Raw genomic sequence first — 27,722 nt, 5'->3', positions numbered from 1 at the left:
GAAAAAGGAAATCTATATTTGATGGAATTTTTTTTTTTTTTTTAATGTCTTTGGCTGTTTCTCTTCTCAGGCGCAATTTCTCAAGACATAAAGAGGCAAAAGTAAAACACAAAGATTAAACCAACACATTCCTGCTGAACATACAATCCAGGGAACATTTGGGACCTATTTTCAGTTTTATAATTTGTAACTGAGCATTTAAAATAGAGCCACGACTTTGGATGATTACCTTGGTGTTACATGTTCGGTATTACATGTTCGGTGGGTACAGTGGGGGAGCATGATAATAACGCGTTTGGTTACAGCAAAGCGGGTTTTTTTCTTTTAGCGTTTGCTTGTGGGGAGCCTAGAACAAGCGAACATGCTGATTAACCCTTTTTTTTTAATTTTTTATTACAGTCTGAAATTAGAGATGTTGAGTAAAATGTCCCCTCCTCTGCAGTTAGGGGGGGCTGTAATCGGGTTGGATGAGCTCCTGGTTAAAAGGCGCGGTAATGACGCGGAGGAGGTTTAACCAACGGGACTTTCTCTTCTCCTCGTAGGCTGGGCGCACGGCAGAAAGAAAGAATTAGAGAGGGAGCGAGAGGTTTCCTCCCAGATAACTTTCCTCATATATCCAGGACACTGCACCGGTAGCATCTTCAGGTCAAAACTCGGAGAGAGAGAAACCAGCTGTCAGGTCTGCTGCGCGCTGCAAGGTCCGACGGGTTGGAACTCCAAGAAAACATTATTAAACCCGCTGAACACGGTGAGGATCCAACATTATTTTACCTGACTTTACTTCAAGTTTTTAAAACTAACCTGTTCACGGTCACCGAGTCACCGATAGTGCTCTTGTAAATCTCACTGAGGTACCATAGGAGGTAACATTTATTTTAATAGTATGTTTTATTATTATTATTATTATTATTATTTGATATGGAAATAGCACAAATAGGCTAAATTGTTATAATTTTCCCGGCTGATCAGGTGCCTGATGCAGAGATTCTTCACCCACAGTACAGAGGACACAAGACACTGCATGCCCTCGCTGACTGGCGAATAATTGTTAATTTGGTTGGATAAAAGCATGTAATGCCCGAGGATAAAAGCTTTATGAGCTGGCACAATAAAAAGGGAGCGAGGCAGGAATCTCATAGGGAACTTCTAAATAGATCAGTGACCGATTATAGTCGGGATCAGTTTACAATCGCTGTTAAAACAACTAAGATTTATTAGCTTAAAACTTTAATCAATTAATATTTGACTCTAGTACTTTGTTTCAGCATGCATTAATATGTTGTAATACTTTTAATAAAGCTATAATATAATGATGTGAAGTTTTTTTTTATTAGATGTGTTTCTGTGGGTTTTTTTTTTCTGTGTTTCTATTTTTTTCGAAAGTGCTTAATTTGGCGAGTTTATTTCTAAATGATTGTTTCTGAACTAATATTTATAGCTGAACCCACCGAAACAAATGAAAGCAGAAATTCACGATTAATGTGGTTGTTGATGGGTGTAAAATGAATTCATTAAAAAAAAAAAAGTTAATAGTTATTAAAGAAAAAAAATGACAAACCAGCCTTGAAGCCAAAAAAAAAAATCAATAAATAGAAATTATAAAAATGTAAATTAAACATTACAGGGTTTGGATCAGAGATTTCTATTTTATTAACTATTTTATTAACTCATTAATGAAACCAGTTACCACTCCAGTAGTAAATGACATGACACGTTTTATGTGGAGGTGCTGGTTTCATCATCAAGGACTGCTGCGGGTCCAGACAGAACAGCCTCAGATTAACCCCACCCAGGCCAATTAACGCATTAAGTTACTCAATTTTGTCCCTATGGCTCAGTAAGTGTTTGTGTATATATGTCTGAGACAGACTAGCTGACACCCTGTATTCTCTTCACTTGGGCACGGCCATCCTTTTTGGTTTTTTTTTTGTGTATTTGATGTGAAGTAACTTTCCTTTCAGTTTGGTGGTCATGGCTAAGAGGTCAGGGGTAGTTTGGCAGCTACAGACAACCCCCTTCTCACTCTCAGAGGGGCAGGAAACATGCAATTTGCCGTGGAAAAAACAAAACAAACAAACAGCCTCTCCACATGCAACAAAGGAAACATTTTAGCTCAGTTAAGCAATTAAGCAATGAGATAGCAGAGGGAAATGATAAGGCTGGCGCTTGAAGTGATGGACATCTGATAAAAAGTGTTTTTCCTAAAGAGGCTTTCTTCATGTCCGCATTCTTCCTGTCACTATATGCGCATTTTGGATTGTGAATGTCCAGTTTTAACAATAACTGGAACAACAAGTCATAAATTTGGTGAATATTTTTTCAATAATCACTATTTGGACCAGTGGAAAACATATTAAACTTACTGTTACAGAGGACTAAGAAAAACAGTGCATATCTAAAGATCTTATCTGTAAAACTGTCAAAGCACCCAACACTGAAGTACGAGCAGTGCAGAAGCACCACAATCTGATTTATGTACTAGGAAATTTTAGGAAATGCTGCAAGGCAACAAAAATGATGTCTACTGAGTGTCAGCTGGCAGTGTTTTGCTTAGTCTTTTCCCCTCTTCCTTAGAGCTCTGTTCTGCTTTTGTTAACCCATTTGTTGTGCGCCTAATCAATTACTGTTTCTCTCTCACTCTTGGCTTGTTTTTGAAAAAGTGTGCTGCATGTGCAGTCATCTTTATTAGTCACAGTGACAAACTCTGGATGCCCTTTAATTCTTCTTTTTTTTTCCAGGGAATAACGAGGATGCTCCTGCCTTTGGTAATCCTACAGCTGCTCCTGACTCCAGCTTTCATGGTAATTTCCCAGCTAATACAGAAAAGCACTGAGAAAAAAAAGTAATTTTGACAAATTCTGATGTCTAATTTTGCACCCAGGGGCCCAGTGTGGATTACTGGGACTCATGGGGTCCATATGGAGAATGCAGTCGGACTTGTGGTGGTGGTGTGACTGTGAGAACTAGGCGCTGTATTACTCACAGGTAAGTCTTCTGCACATTAACTTTATCCATTTTAATGCATCTTGATGTACATAAATACATGTATAAACTTATAACACACACACACACACACACACACACACACACACACACACACACACACACACACACACACACACACACACACACACACACACAGTTTTTTCCTGTTTGAATAAAGCTAATTGTGAGGTTCACGGACTGTGTATTTTTATTGTGAAAGAATGCCTTGAAGTCACGAGGATGTCGGCTTGTCTTACTCCCAAAAACACACTGCAGGGAGGGGCCCTTTAATATTAAAAGGACGTCTCTGTGTTGTGTGTTGTCGGTTGTCTGCTGAAGAGGATCAGGTGGGAGGTGAACATTTCGAGCTGCCAATTTTTTTGCTTCAGTAGTGGTTTTAAAAGTCAACATTAAATTTTAGGTTTCCTTTGCGGCACACGTGTTGTTACATTTAAATAACACGTACAGTTTTTCTTTAGTTTTTGGATTGTTTTTTAAAACTTCTCCTCTCACATGTGACTAATATGTAAGCACGCTCCCAGCTTTTCCCGTAAATGTTGCAGTATTGCTGGGGGCCATCTGGCATATTGCCATTTGGAAGAAGTACTCAGATCTTTTACAGAGATACAAATATGAGAAAACTGAAGTAAAGATACTATATTACACATAAAACTAGCATTCAAAATTCTACCTGAATATTGGGATTAAACTGCACTGCACATATAAAATTAAACACGCTTGTACAGTTGAGTTGAGTGCATTAAAATTCTGCATTATGATTTTTTTTTAATTAGCTGTAGATTTTATTGTTAACTTACTGGCTGAAGGATTTCAGGTGTGTGACAGACTGCTGTGGCAGCACTGACGATTCATTTCATTTTGAGACAAAGAAGTGAATGCTAGGTGAACTGGCGAGAGTAAATAAGCTATAGTTGAGAATGTAGGCAGGAATGATTGTCTGTCTCTCTGTGTTAGCCTTTAATTGGCAACCTGTCCAGGGTACACCCCCGCCTCTCTCCCTTGTGTCACTTCCCCGCTTTGTTTCCTGCATTTCCGCTCTTTTTCTCCAGTGTACCTTACAAAAATAGAGAAAAAAAGTCAATCTTAATATAGCCACGCTATAAATAAAACTATCAAAGAGGTTTAAAACAAAAGTCTTCCTATAAAGTAGACGACGGAGTATCTCAGCGACCTATAATTTAGCTTAATATACTGAATACCTTTCTAAAAACAACAAGTCTTATTTTCTTTTGCGCAGAAATATTCCCACTAGACAGAACAAGTCTGTGAGGAGCTGTTTTTAACAGGTCTAAGTACTTTGTTTTACTTCATGTGTCATATCTTGTTGCATTTACCTGACCACAAGCTGTTAGATATGTTGTTTTTATCATACAGTGTTGATATAGCTGTTTGTGCAGCTTCTACATCTCTGTAGAAGCTTGATGGCAGTGTTTTGATGTCTGATGTCTCTTGATGCTTGTTTTCAACATGTTCGTGCAGTCAGTCAGTGAGTCAGAGCCTTATAGTGAGTCTGTAGCCCTTCTTTAGGAAAATGATGAATAATAGGGAAGAGGTCCTACCCATTGCCAGTCAGATGAACTCTGTCATATCTTGTCTGCCAGGCTTGCTGAATCACCCCTTTAAACACAGTGATTTGACAGCTCCCTCTGCGCTTTACAGGAACTCCCACGTCTCACCATACATTCATTTTAGTAAAAAAAAAAACACATTCACAAGAAAAACAAGCATGATTGGGGTTGTCATTTTGTCAGTCGGGGCTATAATCAGTTTCAATTATGTGCAATCAATAATTTTGCATGAATAACTGCCACTTTTCCACATTTCTGTTTTGTATCATTTTAAACCGAAAGTAGTGTTTAATGTGCTGTTTTCCATTATTAAGTGAAAAGCCGTTGTTTTGACATGTTTTAGTTATAGTTCAGGTGTGCTGACAGGAGCATGTCTTGTTTTAAGGCTTAAGGCCAGGTACTTTTGAAGGTGACTAAATCATGAATTATCAGCAGTGCTGGAATGGTGAGTGGCGAAACAGTCTGCTGTCTCGCAGTTTACTGGCATGTGCACAGATGTCTGTGCAAAGCTAGGGCTTAGCAATGTTGCTGTTGAGGCTTCTGCTGTGCTGAGAGGTCATTTTTAACAGGTACAGATTAAAGAGGAATGTTGTTTAATGTCAGAGCTGAAACGTGTTATTTCTGCTTGTGCAGACAGTCTCTGCTGTATTTGCATACATTCATTGCACCTACTCATTAACTGTTTTTGTCTCGCAATGAGAAGCTGTCAAGTTTTAATGAAACTTTACTTGGGAAAGATGTGAGAGAGTTTGATGGGACGTTAAGGGCAATGACTTTATACTGGATCGTCAGCCCATTTTCAATTCAATTCAGTTCAATTCAATTTTATTTATATAGAGCCAAATCACTACAACAGTTGACTCAAGGCGCTTTATATTGTAAGGTAGACCCTACAGTAATACATACAGAGAAAAACCCAACAATCATATGACCCCCTATGAGCAAGCACTTTTGCAACAGTGGGAAGGAAAAAAACCCTTTTAATAGGAAGAAACCTCCAGCAGAACCAGGCTCAGGGAGGGGCGGTTGGGGTGAGAGAAGAAAGACAGGATTATTTGTGAACATCTTCTTTTAACAGAAAGTCTGTGATACAAATTTAAATGAAGTGGTCATTAAGAAGCACAGAGCATCTAAAGCATCTAAAGAAATGTATCTATGATGTTGTGGAGTGTTTTTAAAGCATAAGGAGTAGTAGAAGCAAGGATAAAAGTCAGTCAGGCGGTCTTAGTCTCTTCTACTCTTGTGGAAATTGCTGTCACTATATCGGGCAGATCAGGGTTCATTCATAAAAGTATTACATGAAATGTCATGTTCATGTTTTATGTTATTTGCACTCAGGGAGGATGGAGGGCACAACTGTGTGGGACCAGACAAGTCATATCGGTCCTGCAACATCCAGGTGATCACATGTGAAACTAATTTGGTTTTAATGGTCAACCTTTTATTTTCATGTATACTTTTATATTTAGATCTCTAAATTTTTTTTTATATATATCAATGGGCTTTTTTTTTTAACAAGATAACTTGAGCAATAATCACTATGATGCACTAAAACCTAAGGCAAAGTACAAAAGTGTGTTTCTTTCTTAAAGAAGACATTGTAAATATATTTTTTGAATTTGTATTAAACCTGTAGTTATTTCAGGATTACTGACCTTTGCTGCATCTCCTTATTCAACTCAGGACTGTCCAGAGGGATCCAGGGATTTCCGTGAAGAGCAGTGCTCCCAGTTTGATGGGACAGATTTCCACGGGAAACGCTACAAATGGCTTCCATATTACGGAGGTCAGAAACAAAAACAAAGCTGAGAGTTTGTTTTGACAGGCCATATTTATGTATACTATTGACTGAATTTTCTTGTGACATTTTCCAAGCACCAGCTATTTGTCAGCATTTGTATTTCTAAGTTCTTTAAATTGTTAAAATCAGCCTCATTTCTGTGATAGCTGAGAACCCCTGTGAGCTGAACTGCATGCCAAGAGGGGAAAACTTTTTCTACCGCCACCGCAGAGCTGTGATTGATGGGACGCCCTGTCACCCAGGGCGGACGGATATCTGTGTGGATGGAGTGTGCAGGGTAGGATGCCCCGCCAAATATTGCGCACACACTTGCACACACACAAAGAAATTAATATCTGACAGGTGACGAAAACAGAGAGGGTAGGAAGGTTTGTGACATCTAAATGTAATTCTATGTTTTCCAACTTGTCCTGAAAATGTCCTGAAACCGTAACTTTTTATTACTCCATACTTCTTGAGAAAGAGTATTAATAATTCTAATAATAAGTATTCTTTTCTGTTGGTTATAGGTTATGTAACAGGAAATTTATTGTATTATTTTAAGTGGTAAACTTTCCAAATATGAGTGTACTGTAAGTTCTTTAGTCTCAACATGCTCCTGTTGGCTTCTCCTCAGCACTTACCCCCAGGGCAATCCCTGCTGACATTTTTACCCCGGTTATACCTGACACGAACGTGTGATTTGTATCTGGGGTTTCTATGTGGACAAGAAAACACGTGTTAAAGCAATTTATAATTGCACATAACACAGTTATATGCAGTAGTAATAGCTACATGCAGTGGTTAACGCACAAAAACACACAAAAGATCCCTGGTTCGAGAGTCAGCCTCAATGGGGCTTTAATAAATGTGTGCATGAACATTTCAATTATAAAGTTAACTAAGTTGCAAGGCACATATTTTGTAGTTCTGCTCTCTGCCCTGCAGGTGGCAGCTCAAATACCACACAGTATGTATAACATATGCAATTTGGTGTTTACCACACACTAAAGGAATGTGAAGAGCTGTAGAGGTCTTATTTAAAAAATGCAACACATAGCCTGATATGAGTTGCCAGTTAGGTCTAATGATTTGATTAGTCTGCCCATCCATGATTTGGGGTTTGACGACTTCAAATCTTGTGCAGCATCACTTCGTTAATCAGACAGGACACAATCAGTGGAGCTGAGCAGCAGGATGAAAGATTAGCTTCACTCTGTATAACATCAAACACTTCTGCTCTTGTTCTTTTCTCATGCAATTATTGCTGCAACTTTTTCCTCACGAGTAAACCTCGTCAATTTAACCTCTGACTTCATGTCTCTATCACCTTCCCTGAAGGGAACAGCTGTCCCAAATCCACTCTTTTCTCGGGTCTTTATTTATTTATTTTCAATTATTTCATCTCCAACCATGTTTTTCTTAGAACTACACGTTTCACAGAAATAATATTCTCTGGACATTTGCTCAGCAGATGATTTCTAATCTCTCTCTATTATAGTGGAGCAGTGACTTTGACAGTTGTCATACAAAGACAGGAATTTTACAAGATGAACACATCAGATTTTTATTAAGATCAAGATTTAAAGTTTTTAAATGATGTTATTTGTGCTTGTTTATATCTGCAGAAGACAACTTAAATGACACAGAATAAAGGTTGAGGTGAACTGTGGTTTTCATCTTCTTTTTGAACATTTTTTCCCAACTTTTCCTTTCATCAGCGTATGGGCTGCGACAACATGCTGGAGTCTCCTCAGCAGGAGGACCCCTGTCTGCAGTGCGGGGGTAACGGCCAGTCCTGCTACCGCGTCAAGAACAGCTTCACTGCCCGCGACCTGCCAACCGGTATGATTCATATTTCTAATTTGGTCACGCTTACTCCCAAATGATATGCCAAATGATATATGTACCCAACATGTACCTGATAAATGTCATAAGTCATCATCATCTAAATATGTGTCATTTAAATCCTCTCCTGAAGTTTAAACCCCAGTTTCTTCTTTTTTGCCACTTTTATATCAGGCTACAACCAGATGTTCATCATCCCCGTTGGAGCCACCACCATCAGCATCAGAGAGACACATGCCACACGTAACTACCTCGGTAAGTGTGTGTCAGACCTTTTAGAAAACACACTACAAGATAATCAAAATAATTTACATTTACAACTTCTTTACAGCTATCAAGAATCTACGTGGAGAGTATTATCTCAATGGCCACTGGGTAATTGAGTTTTCCAGAGCCACACCTATTGGCGGCACCATGCTGTACTACCAGAGAGGTGCTGAGGGCGACAGTGTCCCTGAAACCATCATCGGCCGTGGCCCCACCACCGAACCACTTGTTGTTGAGGTAAAAAACACCATTCATGATCAAATAGACTTCACAGGGTTATAAATATGAAATTGTAGAATGCACTCCACACACACAATGGTTGTGCTCACAGATGTCAAGTTTATTTTGGTTCTTATACAACGACCACGGTCTGGTCTGCACTGGTCTCAGCTTTCCATCCTCCCCTCTCTCGTCTCCTGCCTCACTAAAAGGGGAAAAAGACTGTCATCAGTCCAAATGCCACCAGCTGTGTTCTCACCTGCCTCGCTGGCACCGCCCCGTTGAGCTCCCTCCCCTGCAGCTGAGCCAGGGACCACACCTCTGCCACAGAAATATATGAGAAACATTTCCAGAAAAGAGAAACATTTAGTTTCTTCATGCCATAAGTGTTTGTTTAAAAATTTAAACTTAAGGTAGCGTTTTGGATGTGTGGAAAAAAGTAGGAGTTAGAATGAACCCTGTCCCCTCAGATAATCAGCCAGGAGCCCAATCAGGGAGTGGAATATGAATACTACCTTCCAAATGGACGCTCCAGAGAGGGCTACTACTGGAGCTATGGATCCTGGTCTGCTTGCAGCAAAGAGTGTGGATCAGGTTAGACTGCAACTTTTATTTGCTGCCAGCATAATTTTATTTAAAGATTTTTAAACATCCTTGTTTTTGGAAAGTATAATAGCTCCATACCTTCCTTTATCAGGCTACCAGTCTCGTTTGGTCTTCTGTTCAATCGACAATGAGGCCTATCCTGATTACCTCTGTGCTTCTCTGCCGAGGCCACAGAGCAACCGTACATGCAATCCTCAACCATGCCCACAAATCCGCAGGTAAGTAATGCTTAAACTTCTCAAATGAAATGTGTTATTTCAGTAAATGTAAGCTAAATTTTAGACGTTTCCAGAGTTTACTTTGCTCCACTCTGAATGAATGAATTTAAAGAGTACCATCAATACCTCCCAGAGCAGCATTTTGACAGTTGTTGGTATGTTATGCCTGTCTGAAAGGATGGCGTACCTGTATCCACCACAGTTGTTGAGATCCTCAAAGAGGCCCAGAGCCTCTGTGTTCAGGTAACCCATGGTCAGTGGTCGTAGAGGAGCTTTAGGTGACTGCAAACACCGGGGGAAGATCTAAATAATTAAACACTTATTTCCTTGAAAAGATTCTTTTATTAGCTCTGTTAGATCATTTCCATGCTTTCTGTCAAACAAACACTTTTACAACGAATCATTTTTGGCTACTTGTCCCTAAAATTGGGCTGAAAATGTCAAAAATGACCAGAAATGTTATAAATGTTGATTGAAAGCGCGATCTCTCCCCCTTTAGAAGTGTTTGACTCTAGTCAAGTCCGTCTTTAGTGCCAAGTCTGTTCTGTCCATGTGAGATAAGGATGAAGGCATGGGGCAACTGTCCAGCTCAGAGATCTCTTTTCAACCTTTTAATTACCCTCATTTACCTTAGACAACATCCAGCACTTTGTAAAGTGAGTGATGGATGATTGGATGTAGCATTTCCCCCCGAAGAGCCAACTCTTCTTTAACCTTTAAGCTGTGGCACCTGTGTCTGATTCCTGAGCTGGGCTGCTGCCTGATCTCTTCAACAAACTGTAAAGCTCTCTGTTCCTGTGCAATATTGTAGCCAATGTGTTGTGAGGCGCTTAGAGGTTAAAGATCGTCATGCCGTGGGTGTTGGGGATTGTGTACTTTTCAGGCTGGGACACAGCAGTAGTGCTAAGTAGTAAATAGTCGCTTTAGTCTATGACTTTCTGGTATTTCCTGCTTTCTTTTCTTTCATGCTGCTGCAGCTTAGAAACCTGAGATGTTTATGTAGCTCAAGTGACTCTAACTGCACCCTCAGTATCCATTAAAGTTAACACCTGAAGCCAGAATCAGTAGATGCTTAATTTGCGGAGATGCGGGGAATTAAATTGCCGTTTATTGCTGCTTTCACTTCTGCCTATGCTTCTAGCAGCCCCATTAGTGCCAGTTCTAACCTATTATAGTGAGAAAAACACTGTCTGAGGTTCATCTGGGATCATCTGGTGTCTCGACGTCTGTCTCTAAAAGTGTTGTTATCAGTGTGTATGTGTCCAGGAGTTTAGTATTTTTTCTAGCTGCATGTGAGAGGCTTTGTTCAAACAGCGCAGCCTTTTAAAGGCATTCGGAGGTTTCATTCCAAACAGCGATTTGCATCAAATATGAAATAATTATTGAATTTGTCAGTCAAAAAAATAAAATAAAAAAATGCTGATATGTTAACACAAATAGGTTTAGCATGTAGGTCATAGGTCAAGTTATTCTGCTCATTTAAAAAAAAAAAAAAGTAAAATAAATGTCTTTGTATTTTTCACGGCTGAAAATTATAACGCTTCTTTCCCGCATTTATCCATGCATCCAACCAAAAATAAAATTTAAAATATATACATTATCTACTAAAAAATTTATGGAAGACTATGCCCCAGGTCAGGTACTGACGAAGAAATGTTTACGTTATAGTTAAAGTAAAACGTAAAAAAACGGCTCTGAAGAGCAGTGAAGTCAAACTGGACAGTATTTGTTCAACTCATTTGTTTTTCCTGATTTTGGAACGGAACTCTTCCCATCACTCCTCTTGGCTGAAGCTGTGTATGCTGTATGTTCAGCTGTACAGTGTCTATATCAGCAGCAAAGAGACTGACTCCTGTTTCTTGTCTTTTGGTGGTTTTCTCAGCTGGCAAACTGGGGAGTGGAACGCCTGCTCAGTTACCTGTGGTGGAGGCTCTCAGGTGCGCAGTGTGCAGTGTGTTTCCAATGATGTCTCGGGACCCCGCGTGGTGGAGGATGCCGTTTGTGCTGCTTACGCTGACGCTCCTCCTTCTCTGCAGACCTGCAACATGCAGAAATGTGCTGAGTACCATGTGACTGGATGGAGCGCGGTGAGCAAACTGTAGAACTCTATTTAAATCCTGGTAAAAGACTTTACAAACAAATTAAATAAAGAAAAAATACAACCAGCACACAGTAAAAATGTGAGCTCTCTCTTCTACATAACATGTAACATGGAAAAGATATCAAGAAAGTAGAACTTTAAGAGCATTCACATTTATCAAGAAAATTTCTGACAGTTTCTGGCCGTTGTGTCGATTACTTTGGAAAAAATAGGCTGCATACTTAAAAGCCTCTGACTCTGACTCTGGGAACAAATGTAATATATTGTGAGAGTGAAGATGGTACTAATTGCAGTCCCTAAACAAAGATTTATACATAAATAATATGTTAATCCAACTAACTACAAAGCAGAGAAGCTGGTTTTTGCTTTACTGAGCTATAATAAACACTGGTATCCAATCTACACTCTGTTAGAGTAATTTTTTTTCTAGAAAAAAGTGGCTTACCTCAACTTAGTTCAATTCAGTTTTTTTTAATATAGCACCAAATCACCAAAACATAGACCTCAAAGCACTCTCTACTGTAAGATGCCATAGTATTCTGGAAACAGCCCTCTATGAGCAAACCTTGGCGATGGTGGGAAGCAAATACTCTCTCTTCACAGGAAGAAACCTCAGGTCCGATCGAAAGTCCTAAATGTAAAATTACATGATAAGCACATTTGACTATAAGGTTAAAATACCACACAAACATGTAAGGTTGGGTTATATTTAAAAATTTTCATCTTTTTTGGGTCTTTATGAAAAAGTGTAATCTATGCACTTGGTATATAATCCTTGTGTTTGCAGTGCTCAGTGACCTGTGGTTCAGGTCAGCAGACCAGAGAAGTGACCTGTATGGGTTCAGATGGTACGAGGCTGGATGAAACATCCTGCAGTGCTTTGCTACGCCCGGCCACTGTCCAACGATGTGAGATGGCCCCCTGCCCCCAACAGATCAGCTGGCACGTAGGAGATTGGGGACTGGTAAACCCGATGCACACATGCAACCAAACAAGGACTCATAAATGTAGTTATAGCAGCTGTATGGGTGAAAAACTCTCTCCATTTTCCTGCAGTGCTCTAAGAGTTGTGGATCTGGCTCACGAGAGCGCCAGGTGATCTGCTCTGATCAGGAGAGGAACCTGTACCCTGTGGACCAGTGTAACACCCAGCCCAAACCACTCACAGTGGAGCGCTGCAACACCCAGCCCTGTTACAGCCCACAGGGTAAGCAAATTCTAACTAAGCAAATAAACAATACACCTGTTGTTATTTTATTTCTCAAGTTAAGTTGTTAAATTTCCATTTACTTAATAGACTGCAATCTATAAATACCATGTGCAAAATTACATTTAACATTTTGTGACTGCTGCCAGTCTTCAGTTAAGTTGCAATTGCATGCTTACACTGTTCTGTGTTTGTTTTATCCACACTTTGTGCAGTCGTCCCCAGCATTCAGGACCCACGGGGACATGACAGCACTCAGATTGGCTTCCAGCCTTATGTGCCAGATCACGCAACAGGTTAGACTCTACCTCTCAAAGGCATCTCATAATCACATCAGCATTGAAAATAAGCTAGTACGTAAGCATTTTTAGCTACGTAGTTACTCAGAAAGTAAACAAAAAACCACTGAAAAAGCCCAGTGTGACATCACCAAGGTAACATCTTGTCAGCCAGTTATTAACAATTAAAACTACCAAAACATACCATCTTCTTATTATGGTTGGAGCATTAAAAGCTAATTGTAGGTGTGATTGCCCTTCTGTTGCTCAGTATCCCCTCTTCTCTGCTGATATAACTCCTGTCACTTTGTCCCCAGCAACCCCTCCGCCCCCCTTCATCCCCATTCAGCCTGTCCCAGCACTAATTATCTGGGCCTGATTGACATGTTTTTATGGTTCCATGGTCATTGTTGGCCTGATTAAAATATTTCTGAAGCACTGAAGTGTGCTAGTGCTGGCAGTGGCGTTTCTGGCATTTTCAGCATCATGTGCTGTCCCAGTGGTCAGGAATTTTAAGTTTGACGTCTTGTGTGTTTATTTCCCTTCAGATTGTTACGTCAGATTGCTGATCATGATTTCTTTTATAAATTCCTCTGCTTTGTTAGCCCATAAACAAAAGGAGTATGGATTTTTTTTGTTCTTCAGCATCCTGTACAGACTCACTGTGTGGTCTCAAACACAATGACAGACTCTATTGTTTATTCAACCGATGTGTGAACGTCCCTATTGCTTGTATGGTGTTGTCTTGTGAACCATGGTGAACTATGTACATGCAAAACAGACCCCAATGTGTGAATTCACCGCTCACTTGGCTTTGCCTGTAGCCCGCAGGCCTGAGACAAGAGATCCAACCCAGACGAATACAGTCTACGACCCTCACAGCTCCGCCCCGGCTCTCCACTGCAGCCAGTCTTATTATGGCTGCTGCTCAGATGGGCATACTTCAGCCAGAGGTCCACAGGGTCTGGGTTGCCCATCAGCTCCAGCTCCCTCTCCTGTCCCAACATCCTGCATTCAGACCAGGTATCCACCTGCACTCTGTTATTGCGCTGCAGTTGAGGTCATATGCAGAGCCTTTTTTTTTTTTTTTTTTTTTTTTTTTTTTTTAGGTCGCTGACTTGGTTACTAACCAGGGACTATGTGGCATTATACGTGACCAGAAGCTCAAACTTTTAATACCAACTGTTCTTGCTCTCTTCCTGTTCTGTGTGTCAGTTATGGCTGCTGTGAAGATGGTGTGACGGCTGCTCAGGGCCCCAATAAGGAAGGCTGTGCGGAGTATGTGAACCCTGCACCAACTGTAAGCAAAAGCACACAAAAGTCTGAATGAATGAAACATTAGTCAAATGTCAGTCAAATTATTTAAAGAATGGGAAAATATTGCCTTATTTCATGTGTCATGCCTTTTCAGGTTACACCTTCTCTCCCTACTGAGAATGCAGTAGAATGCCGCACCACCACCTATGGCTGCTGCTATGACCGCACCACACCTGCAGGAGGACCCAATGGGGAGGGCTGCCCCAATCCTCCAAATTATAGTAAGTTTTCTAAACTCAATGAAGAGAAATCTTTTTTTATTTTTATATTATTTCCAGTTAAGATATAATTTTGTGCTGTTGGTTACTGAGATGCTCCAATTTAGAGGTCACTCTAACAGTCGCTCTTATCCAGTTGATCTAGATCAGCGGTCCCCAACCTTTTTTGCGCCACGGACCGGTTTATGCCCGACAATATTTTCATGGACCGGCCTTTAAGGTGTCGCGCATAAATACAACAAAATAAAACTAGTACTGGTACCGAAAAAAGAAGATTTATTCATAACACACGTGAATAGACCCAGGAAAACCGAGTTAACGATAAAAACGATAACAAAATAACGTTGAAAACCGATTAAAAACCCTGAAAACCATACATTTCAGACCTGAGCCTCAACTCTCGCGGCCCGGTACCAAACGACTCACGGACCGGTACCGGTCCGAGGCCCGGGGGTTGGGGACCGCTGATCTAGATCACCTGCATCTCATGGGCATGATTGATATCATGGCCATGATGGTGTTGTAGCAATTGGCAGTAATATGAGAAGAAATAATCAGACGGAGAAACAAAAAATGGTATGCAGCAGAGGACGCTTACTGAATACAAAACATGGGAGTTGTTTTTCATGTTTACTCCTCAGGCCCCATAGTGCTGTAGTAAGAAAACCGACTATAAACAAATATGTGACTGCAGTAAACTGTAACATTTTAGTAGTAATACTGAACACAAACATTCAAATTATACTTGATAAAAATACTATAATATTGTTTTTCCTCTGTATTTGCACAATACATCTATGCAAGACAGCCCTGTTTGAGAAAATGACAATAACTAACAGCTGATCTGCATTGTGTTGTCTTTGTGCAGTTGAGCGATCAATCTGCTCCCTGCCCCGTGCTGCTGGCTCCTGCAGCAGTTGGGTGTCCCGGTACCACTTTGATGTGATCGCCTCCAAATGTGTGCACTTCTGGTATGGAGGATGCCACGGCAACACCAATAACTTCATGACCCTAGCAGAGTGCAAACGGGCATGTCCACGACCTGCACCCAGCCGGCAGGCCCCGCAGCCTGCAGCTCCCTCTGGAGAGTCTACAAGAACCGCAGCTGGAGAGCACAGCACGACTGGAGCAGAGACCTCAGCTGGAAGAGGATCTACAACGGATGGGCGGTCACGCAACATGGGGAGGATTTTCATAGTCCAGCGTGGCTCGACCAGCAGCACCAGCAGACAGGCTACAAGTGCAGCCACTAATGCCCACAGAGGTAGAGTCTACCTGCGGGTACGCCGGCCTTCACATGGCACAGCTGCACAGCACACCAGCCCAGCTGCGAGGTAAGACCCCAAAGACCCAGGGAGAGCAGTGAAAAGCTAACCCTACCCGATCCAACCCCACTACTACCACTACTGGCCTCGTAATGCTGTTCAGAGCCTTCTAATTCATGCTGAAGGAGCCCCAGTTCACTCTACCCTGCAGGGCCAAAGAGTGGGCTATAGGAGATGGAAACGCAATCAAAAGACAAATCATGTGCCTCATTCACCCATCCTGGAAATATGACGGTGGAGCTGAAGCAACCAAAAATCATATATAAGCAAATTATATTTTATGCAATCCAAATTTTTTAACTTTCTTTAGTAAAATCTATCAGGGAACAAAACGGAGAACATTAGCTAACTTAGTCTTACCCTCCATGTGGTTAAGCTCTCACTCTGACACAGCAGATGGAGGGTGTGTCATCTGACCACACCCAACCTCACCCACAAGTAAATCAGGCTGTGTGCTTTCCAGCCTGGTGTTGAGTTTCAACAACCTTTCCCATTTTTCCTGGATTTTGTTCAACAAAATACTTAATGTACTGTGCTTCTGTGTAACATGCCGTCTTTGTAGACTCTTTCGATGCTCATATAATCTAAACTCTTGCTTTATAATGAAGCCACAGCTCTTTCCAGCTCCACAGACTTTCACTCTCACGCCTGCTTATGTCGCAACACCTCATTTCTTCCTTTAACCTCAACCAAATCAGGAAGAAGTCACCAGACCTCACACACCTTATATGGACATCAACGCTGTTTAATGCTTCTGGGACTCACTGCTCTCTGTCAGTCATTATTGTTGGTGCTTATTTGTGCATGCTATCTCTCTGTGTCAGTAACCACCATCACATCTGGGGTTTGGTGTCTTCACCTAAATGTCATGAAATCAAACTAATAAAAATTCTGCTGTGATAATTCAGTCATCCTATGTGTGTGGTCCCTAAATCTCTTTCTTGTTTAGATGGTATTAGATTTAGATTTCTTTAGTGGTGTTTGGGTATTTTACATGAAATGTGTCCTTGTCTCCTTTGTATGTTAGTAGTATTTTGTATTTGGGTTTTTTTTTTTTTTTGCACTGTTTGTCTCGTCACTGTTTGGGCTGCATGTGGATTTCTCTTCTCTGAGCTATATCTGACAAACTCTTGAAGCCAGGTTGTGGGCGCTCTTTATGCTTGCTTTGGTGGCTGCTGATAAAAGTACCAACAGTGGAGCATAAAGTGACTTTTATTCTCTTCCCTTCAAATGTCTCTTCCTTTGTCCTTTTCCTTTCACACTTCCTTCTTCCTGTTCTTTTCTCCTTTGTTTCCCTTCTGTTTCCTTTCCTTTTATCACTCCCTATTCTTCAGCTTGACTCTGGGGGGAGTAACGATTGATAAGACCGACCCATCCACAGTCGAGGCTTTAGTTGGCCAAACAGTTGTGCTGCCCTGCCGAGTCAGCCCTCCACCTTCCTCCACCGTTGTCGTGGAGTGGAGGAGGGATGGTATACCTCTATCAACTCACAGGTATGTAGAGAAACATACTCAGTGACTTAATTTACATTAAAGTTGTTTTTCTGTTGCTATTTTTATTTATATCTATCTTTTAATTACATTTAGGCATCACCAACAGCCCAATGGCTCTCTGTTAGTAGGTCCTGTCTCTAAGCTGGACTCTGGCTGGTTCCTGTGTGTGGCTACTCGAGAACGAGAGAGAGACCACCGCTACATTTACCTGGCTGTCTCAGGTAATTACATTTCAGCCACAACCTCTATGGTCAAAACAAGACTGGTAGTTTCACTTGCAGATAATTATATCTGAAGTTAAGTAAGTTAAGATACAAAGTATATCTATAATCCAGTTTTGAGATCCCTTCCCAGACGCCTTAACGCCCACTCACATCCTGGGCCATCTGACCTCAGGAATTCGCATGATAAGGTGGGGCCAGGTTTCACAATGAACACACCCGAAACTCTGGCTGATTGGGACCCACACCCAGTTTCACACCTTGGCTCAGGCGATTAGAGGATCATCAGGGGGTCCTTTTGTCCCTCTGTGGGGGGATACTCCCACTAGGTTTATATCTGGGACTCTCCACCATTTGACCTTAGAACTGAAGAAGCTTCTCGGATGAGAGGTGAAACGTCTTCAAGTAACTTAAAGAAGTCCAGACGCTTTTCTTTGCAAGCTCCTTTGACTACGATGACCTGGATGACTGAGAACCTTCACAGACAAGATACAAAGTAGTGGAAGAATTTGGAAAACATTACTATGACAGTCCAAACAAACTGATATGTGGGACATGATCTGAATTACATATTCTTATAGTTGATGTCAACAGAGTGACTTTTGCTGACAAAGGGGAAATGGCATATTTTGGAAGAGGCTCAGAGTGATAAAGAGCTTTTAATCGATAAGCATTTTTGAGGGAGGTGATATTTAAAGCCTTTTATCTGAAGTCTTCATTTGGTGGTATGTCTCTGATTTCAGACCTCCCCTGTTATACATATCCACAGACTAGATGGCATTGCAATTCATTGCAATTTCCAGGCCATTCCATTGGGAATCAATTCAAGCCTGGAAAAAGTAAAATCTACCTGAAGAAATGTTTTAAAATTCCTATAGAGGGGTCTCAGATGGTCTCAATTGAGAATCTGTGTGAAATTACATCCTATATATACTATAGAGTCTGTGTGAATGTAACATTTTGCTTCAATAAAAAGACAAAAGTTGTAAAAATTTGCACCTGATTGTAAAGGGGTCAGTTGGGAGGCAATGGCTGATTTTTCATGGAATGACGTTCTCGCACCCTTATATACAATCGGCTAATTGGGGCTGGATTCGGTCAAATCGCTAATTTGACTGACTTTGACCCCAATTAGTCTGTCACATGAACATGTAGAAAGTTTGGGGTAAAGCTCTGATGTCATAGGTTGTGTCAGAACATGCTGATCTTGCAAAGTCACTTGGTGTTTATGCAATGACATTGTGCAAGTGCTCACTCTGTGTGTTGAATTGTTTGCAAGCATTCATATGTGCTTGTGTTTGTGTATTCGGCCACAGAGGGACCATCTCCTACCTCGCTTCCCAGAGACGGTCCATTTGCAAGGTGAGAAGAATATCTGTGGATCTGTGCACCTGAAGATGGTTATTTACGGTTTCTGGAGCTATTAAGAGCTCAGGCACATGGAAACCTCAGTATTCTGATTTATTTCTAACAGTATAAATGAATCACTTCACATTGTCTTTGCTTCCCTGTAATTTCTGTCAGGTTCAGTATTGAGCGCTCAAGCTCAGCCCAGGTGGAAATGCGAGCAGGACAAACTGCCAGACTGCCCTGCACTGTTGTCCCCTCCTCAGCTCGGCAGTCTGTCAGCATTGGGTGGACTAAAGATGGACAGATAATCATTGATCCCAGGTAATAATTGAAGACATTCAGAAATGTATGAACCCTTTATTAAAAACATTGCTAGCAGTGAAAGTTCTTTGATTTTATTCACCGGTCTTACTATTAGTATTTTTTATTTTTGAGATCTATTACCTCTGTGATGTCAGTTAGCATAGCTCAGTTATTTAGTCCACTTTATATATAAATTTGATTCAAGCTGAACTTTGGAGTCTAAAGAAAATAACCTGATCTGTCTTTATCCATGTGAGATTGTTTTATTATCCAAGAGATGCAGACACTGTTAAAGCCAGCTTGGTATAAATTGCCCTGGTTTGCCTGTCAGGGTCTCGGTAGTTTAAAATTTTAAACCATAAAAACGAGTCATTTACGAAGAAGTCGGTGTAAACTGAGGTCCTGTCTGATGGCTGTGCTGCAGGTTAACTCAGCATTCAGATGGCACCCTCATCATCGGCCCTCTGAAGTCTGATGACTCTGGTGTCTACACATGTACAGCCTCCAACCAGCAGCAGCTGGAGCAGCGACAGCTGCAGCTCAGAGTCCAGCGTGAGTTTTATTCATAGCCTCATCATTTTTTTTTAAAACATGTACCATTTGGATGCTTGTGTGCAATAGATGCATAGATAGATCGGTAGCTTATCAAACTCAGAAGGGAAATTATGATTGTAAGACTGAAACCCGAGGCTGCAGTTTCAGATAATCACCAGCAGAGATCAGTAAATGTCACTGACTGCCTGATTCTCTCTCTGCTTGCACTGTTCAAATACAATGAACAGTGCTGAAATAGTCTATGAGTGTGTGTTAATAGACATAAACTGTAGTAGAAATCTCATAGAAATATAGTAAAAACTAAATTATTATTATTATTATTATTATTATTATTATTATTATTATTATATAAAACCATATTTTAAGTCTAACACATATTGTAAACAGATTGTTTCCTTTCCTTTCAGTTCATTCCCGACTGTGTGGGAACACCAAATAAACACTAATCCAGTTTATATGATCCAGACCATGAACATATTATTTATGAATTTACATTCCTAAGATTTTACAGCTGAGTTGATCACATGATAAAGAAATTTATTTCTCTGTCAGACCAGTAAACTTGTGAAATAAGTGTTATGAGGAAGTAAGGCTGTGTAGTTTATTTAAAATCAACAATTATACATCAGATAGTAAACAAATATAAAACTGGAGTGTGATTATTATTGCTTATGAAACATTCCTTTATTGTTAATAATTTGCTTAAATGTTTTGGTCTTTTGGTCGTTTAGAATATGCACTGTACAAAGGGTGGGTGTAATAGCTAAGCTGTTTTTTCTGTTTAATTTAAGTAATTGTTGACCAATTTTATTTTGGGGTATTGTTGTTGTTATTGTCTTTGAAAAAAATCTTTTACCCTTAGGGCAACACCCAGGATAAAACTGTAAAAACTGAATATGAGAAAAACGTGACATTAATGATCTTTTCTCTTGGTTTCTTTGTCCAGCTGATCTGAAAATCACAACAGCTCCCAATAACATCCAAGTGTCAGAAGGCAGCACGGGCATGCTTCCCTGTGTGGTGTCAGGAGACAACGTCAATATAGGCTGGTCAAGGTGAAAAATGACATTGTTATTATTTTATTAGACATCATTAAGAATAAGTGGAAGAGATGCATGAAACATCTGTTAAACTGTCTGATTTTTAGGTTATATAGCATTCAAAAAGAATCCCCAATAAAAATGACCCCCAAAAAATACACCCTATAACTTTAAAGACTGAAATGTTAAATAAGGTGATATTTGTCTACAAAAAAAAATATAAATCCAGTTCTTGTTGTCATCAACACTGACATTATTTACACTTTCATGGCCCTAAAATCCAGAAATAAAGCCATGAGTTGTATTTCTGTTACTTGCAGTTACAGAGCACGCATGCATTAATATACGCATTAAAAAGAGTGAACTGATTTTTAATTTAAGTGCCTATTGAATGCATTAAAATAATATACCTAAACCTTTCCTGTCGCTCTCTTTAAATACAGAAATGGTGTACCGGTGCGTCCAGATGGGCGCAACATCCTCTTGTCTTCTGACGGCAGCCTGATCCTTAATAATGTCAAGCCTTCTGATCAGGGCACATACACCTGCAACGCTTACACCGGCATTTACTCTGTGAGCGCCACAGCTGAAGTAAAGGTCATTAAAGAAACACAGCAAGGTGAGAACGCTAAATCAGCTCAGACCTGTTATCTGCACTGCAGAGGGAAAGTAGAAAAACTGAACTTGGAACTGATTTATTTATTCGCCACGATATCATCATGTATTTATTTATTTATTTTAGCTTGAGTTTAAACAATGATTTTGCTTTAACCCTTTAAAGTCAAGTGTATCATATTTTATATGTGAGTGACTTTGAGTTCTTTAGATTTCTACATCACCAGTGTGACTTTTCCTCCTGAAAAAAACAACATAAACTGCACGGTACATTTTTAAGAAATCAATTGCAGAAAAATGACTGAATATTATCTACATTTTAACAGATTAAAATTATTTAAATAAATTTGATATATGCAAATTAATATTTAATAAATTTTTATTTCATCATAAGCACTCCATTTAAAAAAGAAATTGAATTTTCTGGCAAATATTTCATGGCTCAGGCTTTAAATTTTAATGTTGTGAGTTTTTTTTTTTTTTTTTTTTTTTAATTATTTTTTAGCTTTTTTGGAAGTATTTAAAGATCCACAAAGGATCAAAGCAAAAAAAATTAAAAGATTTAACAATACATTTTATACGACATAATAAACAAGAAAGCTGTTTAATGCAGAGAACAAACAATTACAAATAAAGTGTAGAACCATAAAAAGTGTTATATGTAGCTTGATTAATCTGTTTTACTTATATTTATGTGACTCTGACCCTGTCTACTGTGCCGTTGCAGGCGTTGACGTCCCGCCAGAATGTGTGGACCAGCCTGAGCTTGCCAACTGTGAGCTGATAGTTTACGCCCGACTTTGCTCCAACTCATACTACTCCAGTTTCTGCTGTGCCAGCTGCACCAGGCATTCACAGAAGAAACGACAGGTTTCGTCGACCAGGTTAAAGCCACAGAGGGTGTAAAAACTATGTGATGTGTGGTGGTGGACACTGGGGTGAGATCTGAATTCCCATTTAGATTCTAAAAAACTCGAGCTGTCGACTGCGAGCTGCTGCATTTGCCAAAAGGACTCAAAAAACCCTGAGCAGATTGCACAGAAATGTAATTCAATATTGCAATCTTAAAAAAGGGACGGATCACTGTAGATGCACAGTAGTCAAAGCTACAAAGTAAGTGGTGTTCAGGGAATCTTATGGAGCAATAAAAGATGGGCCTTAAAATATAACGTAAACCTGTAAAGTCTGAATGTGATGAGACGATGAACTCGTTCTTACTCTGCCACACCTTTAAAATGAGTTATGCTTTCACTTGATCTATATATTCTCTGTTTTTTGAGAATCATGATGATAATAACTTTTATATCTGTTATTAAAAAAGGGGAAATTACTTTTTTCATGCCAGTAAATCACTGATACAAGGCTGCACTCATTGCTGCTTCTGTATCATATAAGGAAATTACAAGACTTTTCCACTATTTTTTTTTTTATTTCTATGTAATTATTTGACAATAAAGGTCATATTTTGATAAAAAACTTTGGTTGACTTCAATGACTGTACGTTATACGTGTGCTGAGTTGTTCCAGTTTCTACCACAAGGTGTCGCCCAACATGAGAAGCACAGTTTCTCATTCACTTGATGGAAACTGAATATGAACATAACTGAACCTTCACTGGAAAATAATTCAGTGACATCTCTAAATTTATTAGAGACGTTTTCCACTGCATATTGCAGAATCTACTCCAACCGTCAAGTCAAGCAATGTCTAAAAGTAAGAATAAACTTTAAGATGAACATTTGTAACATCTCTCAGCAATCAGCTTTTTTGCTCTTGTGGTGTTTTCATAAACATAATTTAACCACTTACGTTCTAGCTTTAAGATGGATTTGCTGGCTCTACAAACAAAACAATCTTTAGCTAACTGTCAGTATTTAATCTCCTCGCCGTGGTGTATATTTGTGGAGTGTTCTCTTTATATCTTAAATATTTTTTAGTACAGTTGTGAGCTATAGTATGGCACATCTGGTTCAGACAGACAATAAACGGTATAGTGCAATATTTTACTTAATGTAGCCATTAAGTAAAATAAAACTCATTGTTTAATAATCTTTATACAGGGAGTGCAGAATTATTAGGCAAATGAGTATTTTGTCCACATCATCCTCTTCATGCATGTTGTCTTACTCCAAGCTGTATAGGCTCGAAAGCCTACTACCAATTAAGCATATTAGGTGATGTGCATCTCTGTAATGAGAAGGGGTGTGGTCTAATGAAATCAACACCCTATATCAGGTGTGCATAATTATTAGGCAACGTCCTTTCCTTTGGCAAAATGGGTCAAAAGAAGGACTTGACAGGCTCAGAAAAGTCAAAAATAGTGAGATATCTTGCAGAGGGATGCAGCAGTCTCAAAATTGCAAAGCTTCTGAAGCGTGATCATCGAACAATCAAGCGTTTCATTCAAAATAGTCAACAGGGTCGCAAGAAGCGTGTGGAAAAACCAAGGCGCAAAATAACTGCCCATGAACTGAGAAAAGTCAAGCGTGCAGCTGCCAAGATGCCACTTGCCACCAGTTTGGCCATATTTCAGAGCTGCAACATCACTGGAGTGCCCAAAAGCACAAGGTGTGCAATACTCAGAGACATGGCCAAGGTAAGAAAGGCTGAAAGACGACCACCACTGAACAAGACACACAAGCTGAAACGTCAAGACTGGGCCAAGAAATATCTCAAGACTGGTTTTTCTAAGGTTTTATGGACTGATGAAATGAGAGTGAGTCTTGATGGGCCAGATGGATGGGCCCGTGGCTGGATTGGTAAAGGGCAGAGAGCTCCAGTCCGACTCAGACGCCAGCAAGGTGGAGGTGGAGTACTGGTTTGGGCTGGTATCATCAAAGATGAGCTTGTGGGGCCTTTTCGGGTTGAGGATGGAGTCAAGCTCAACTCCCAGTCCTACTGCCAGTTTCTGGAAGACACCTTCTTCAAGCAGTGGTACAGGAAGAAGTCTGCATCCTTCAAGAAAAACATGATTTTCATGCAGGACAATGCTCCATCACACGCGTCCAAGTACTCCACAGCGTGGCTGGCAAGAAAGGGTATAAAAGAAGAAAAACTAATGACATGGCCTCCTTGTTCACCTGATCTGAACCCCATTGAGAACCTGTGGTCCATCATCAAATGTGAGATTTACAAGGAGGGAAAACAGTACACCTCTCTGAACAGTGTCTGGGAGGATGTGGTTACTGCTGCACGCAATGTTGATGGTGAACAGATCAAAACACTGACAGAATCCATGGATGGCAGGCTTTTGAGTGTCCTTGCAAAGAAAGGTGGCTATATTGGTCGCTGATTTGTTTTTGTTTTGTTTTTGAATGTCAGAAATGTATATTTGTGAATGTGGAGATGTTATATTGGTTTCACTGGTAAAAATAAATAATTGAAATGGGTATATATTTGTTTTTTGTTAAGTTGCCTAATAATTATGCACAGTAATAGTCACCTGCACACACAGATATCCCCCTAAAATAGCTAAAACTAAAAACAAACTAAAAACTACTTCCAAAAACATTCAGCTTTGATATTAATGAGTTTTTTGGGTTCATTGAGAACATGGTTGTTGTTCAATAATAAAATTATTCCTCAAAAATACAACTTGCCTAATAATTCTGCACTCCCAGTATTTACAGTTCAGGTCCAAGGCTTTACACATTAGGATGTTATAAAAAAAATAATCTGGCCCTTTCCCTAAGATTATGGAAACACAGCCTCAGACAAACATCATGTTATTATTTAAGAAAAAGTGAGCCAACATGAAGAGGTCATTTGTGAACTGATCAATTGCAAGTGTGAGCTTCTTTATAAAGGCAGACATTTAAGAAGATTGCTGGTCTGGAGTGTTCTGGTGCTGATCTGAGACAAGCAACTGTTGCTGCCCTTCAGTTTGGGAAAATGTATGAGGTAATTTACAGACAATCTGAAATCCATCTTGCTACAGTGACGAGACAAAACATTTGCCAATCTTCCCAGCAGTGGAAGTCCCAGCAACTTGACTCCAAGATCATTCTGTAATACACAGAGAAACTGGGGAAAAAAAGAGCTTCATTTCAGACTCTACAGGCCTCAGTTGGCAGGTTAAATGTAAAGTTCATGACAGTTTAATGAGAGTAAGACAGAATAAGTATACCATATTTGAAGAGCTACTAGGAGAAAGCCTCTTCTCTCTAAAAACAACATGGCAGCATGGCTTAGGTTTGCAACGCTCAACTTGAACCAACTGCACAGCACTGGAATGCGCAGGATCACATATCATTGAAGCCAAACACAGCATATCAACATAAACACCTCATATCAACTGTCAGATACGGTGGTGGAGGGGAGAGAATTTGGGTTTTGCAGCCACAACACGTGAGTACCTTACAGTCATTAAGTTGACCGTGGACTGCTCCGTATACCAAAGTATTCTGAAGTCAAATGTGAGGCCATCTGTCTAACAGCTAAAGCTTGGTTGAAAATGGATAATATAAAAGAACAATAATCTCAAGCACAGCAGCAAATCGACAGCAGAAAGACTGAAAAAGAGAATAAGTGGTGCTGGAATGGCCTGGATAAAGTCCAGACTTCAACCTGAGTGAAATGTTGTGCCTTAAGAGAGCTGTACATAACAAATGACTGAAAAGCTCAATGAATTGAAGCAATACTGTAAAGAAAAGTGAGCTTAAAAATTCATCTACAGTTATGCATTTTGGCTTAAATTTAGTGTAATAATTTATGTTTTCTTACCGGCTTATAAGACCTGTTATACACTGGCCATTTATTTTATTCGCTGACATGTAAAACCTTAGAATTGACAGGGGATGTAATTTCTTTTTGTCACGACTGTACCCGTCAGCTGTGATTGTGTTTTTAAAACGAAAAACCCAAACACTGGCTGTTTTCTTTATGAGCTCCACACGTGTGAGGTTTAAATTAGCAGCTTATACATTCATTTAAGGATCACATTCAGGGGAAGCTAAAATTATTTTCCTAACAGATGGCAGATGTGCCACATTTCTGTTGCTGCTTCAAAGACTACACTTCCTGTTTATTTGACTTCAGGACAAGAAAACTTGTTTTTCAAGGAAGCAACCAGGGAAAGCAGAATGTGACGGTTTGAACTGAGTCCTGTAAAAAGGCCAGATTATCTTTGAATGCAGTCCCACGCAAACCTTTATCTTATAGTTATATACATATATGTACATTTAAACACTGTCAGTTATGTTTTTAAATGAGCTGCTGATATTTGCCTGAAGTTCTGTGGCTTCCCCCAAGTCTGATTTTATCTGGTGCACAATGTTGTGCCAGATCACTGCAAACAGCTTTTGCATAATGTATGACATTGTTTTTGTACAATGTGTAACTTCAGTTGACACAGAAATGGAAGTTTTCCATCTGTTTGCTCATAGATGTGCAGAGCGGGGGGGTCGGTGCAAAGTTGCAGGTGCACACTGTGAGCCGGAGGTTGTGGTAAAGTGAAGGTTGCACCTCCGCCGTTTCTCAGCACGGAGAGCGAGCTGCAGGCTGCTCTGCGACCACATCCTCTCCTCTGCTGTTGCACTCTCCTCTGCAGGGTTTCATGCCCTGGTTTATCTTTCTCACCCACAGCAGCTTTGACCTTCTTCAGTACACAGATGAAATGCTGATTTCCTGTTATGGGTTAGACTCGTGTTCTTATTTTGCTACAGAGAGTGTTTGAACTAAAGAAAGATATTCTTTGTTTAAGAAAGGAATGCATGTTGTCACACACTGTTTGTGTTTGTGGAAAAGGTGACTCAAAAAGATAATTGATTTCCAAGAAAAGTAAAGAAAATTACTGGATGAAATTTAAATTTACTAGTAGATTTTACCAGACACTTTTTAGTCATCGGTTTTCTGAATGGAAAATCCTGTTATGAGTAAAATTAACCATCTTAAGAAGTTCTCCTGAGGTGAGATGTTTCAAGATTATGGGGGAGAAAATAGACGACTTCTCAGAAAACAGGCTAGTTGATGAAAAATACATTTTACAGTATCTCTGGAAAAACTTGAGATGTAAAACCAGAGAAAGGCGATGATATTCTTCACAAGTTTGAGCAAATGACACATTATTATTCACCTGTCTCATCCTATCTTTTTCAAATTAAGTAATAGTGTTTGATATTATGATATGAAGACTGATTCACAGCTTTAAAAAGTATTTCCAGGGCAAACTACACAAGAACAACACAGC

The 27,722-nt window shown here is 39.9% G+C and overlaps 1 protein-coding gene across 1 annotated transcript; it reads left to right on the top strand.

Moving 5' to 3' along the window:
• The first annotated feature begins 524 nt into the window (after nt 1–524).
• paplna (papilin a, proteoglycan-like sulfated glycoprotein) lies at nt 525–22,976 on the top strand. The gene is given in 29 exon segments (XM_084915332.1): nt 525–748; nt 2,739–2,801; nt 2,882–2,985; nt 5,913–5,973; nt 6,258–6,360; nt 6,522–6,652; nt 8,076–8,199; nt 8,377–8,457; nt 8,534–8,706; nt 9,159–9,282; nt 9,386–9,512; nt 9,690–9,755; nt 11,395–11,599; nt 12,401–12,577; nt 12,670–12,820; nt 13,036–13,116; nt 13,923–14,121; nt 14,314–14,398; nt 14,510–14,636; nt 15,502–15,967; nt 17,293–17,451; nt 17,545–17,672; nt 18,989–19,034; nt 19,197–19,343; nt 19,750–19,877; nt 20,827–20,935; nt 21,364–21,539; nt 22,263–22,393; nt 22,395–22,976. Coding segments are annotated over 28 exon segments (3,690 nt in total). The 5' UTR covers nt 525–748; nt 2,739–2,750; the 3' UTR covers nt 22,425–22,976.
• The last annotated feature ends 4,746 nt before the right edge of the window (nt 22,977–27,722 follow it).

The sequence above is a fragment of the Perissodus microlepis genome, chromosome 19 (genome assembly GCF_051167445.1).
Source record: "Perissodus microlepis isolate ML-2025 ecotype Zambia chromosome 19, ASM5116744v1, whole genome shotgun sequence".
Taxonomy (NCBI): Eukaryota; Metazoa; Chordata; class Actinopteri; order Cichliformes; family Cichlidae; genus Perissodus; species Perissodus microlepis.
The sequence above is the reverse complement of the archived record's forward strand: the minus strand, read 5'-3'. Positions and strand labels throughout refer to the sequence as shown.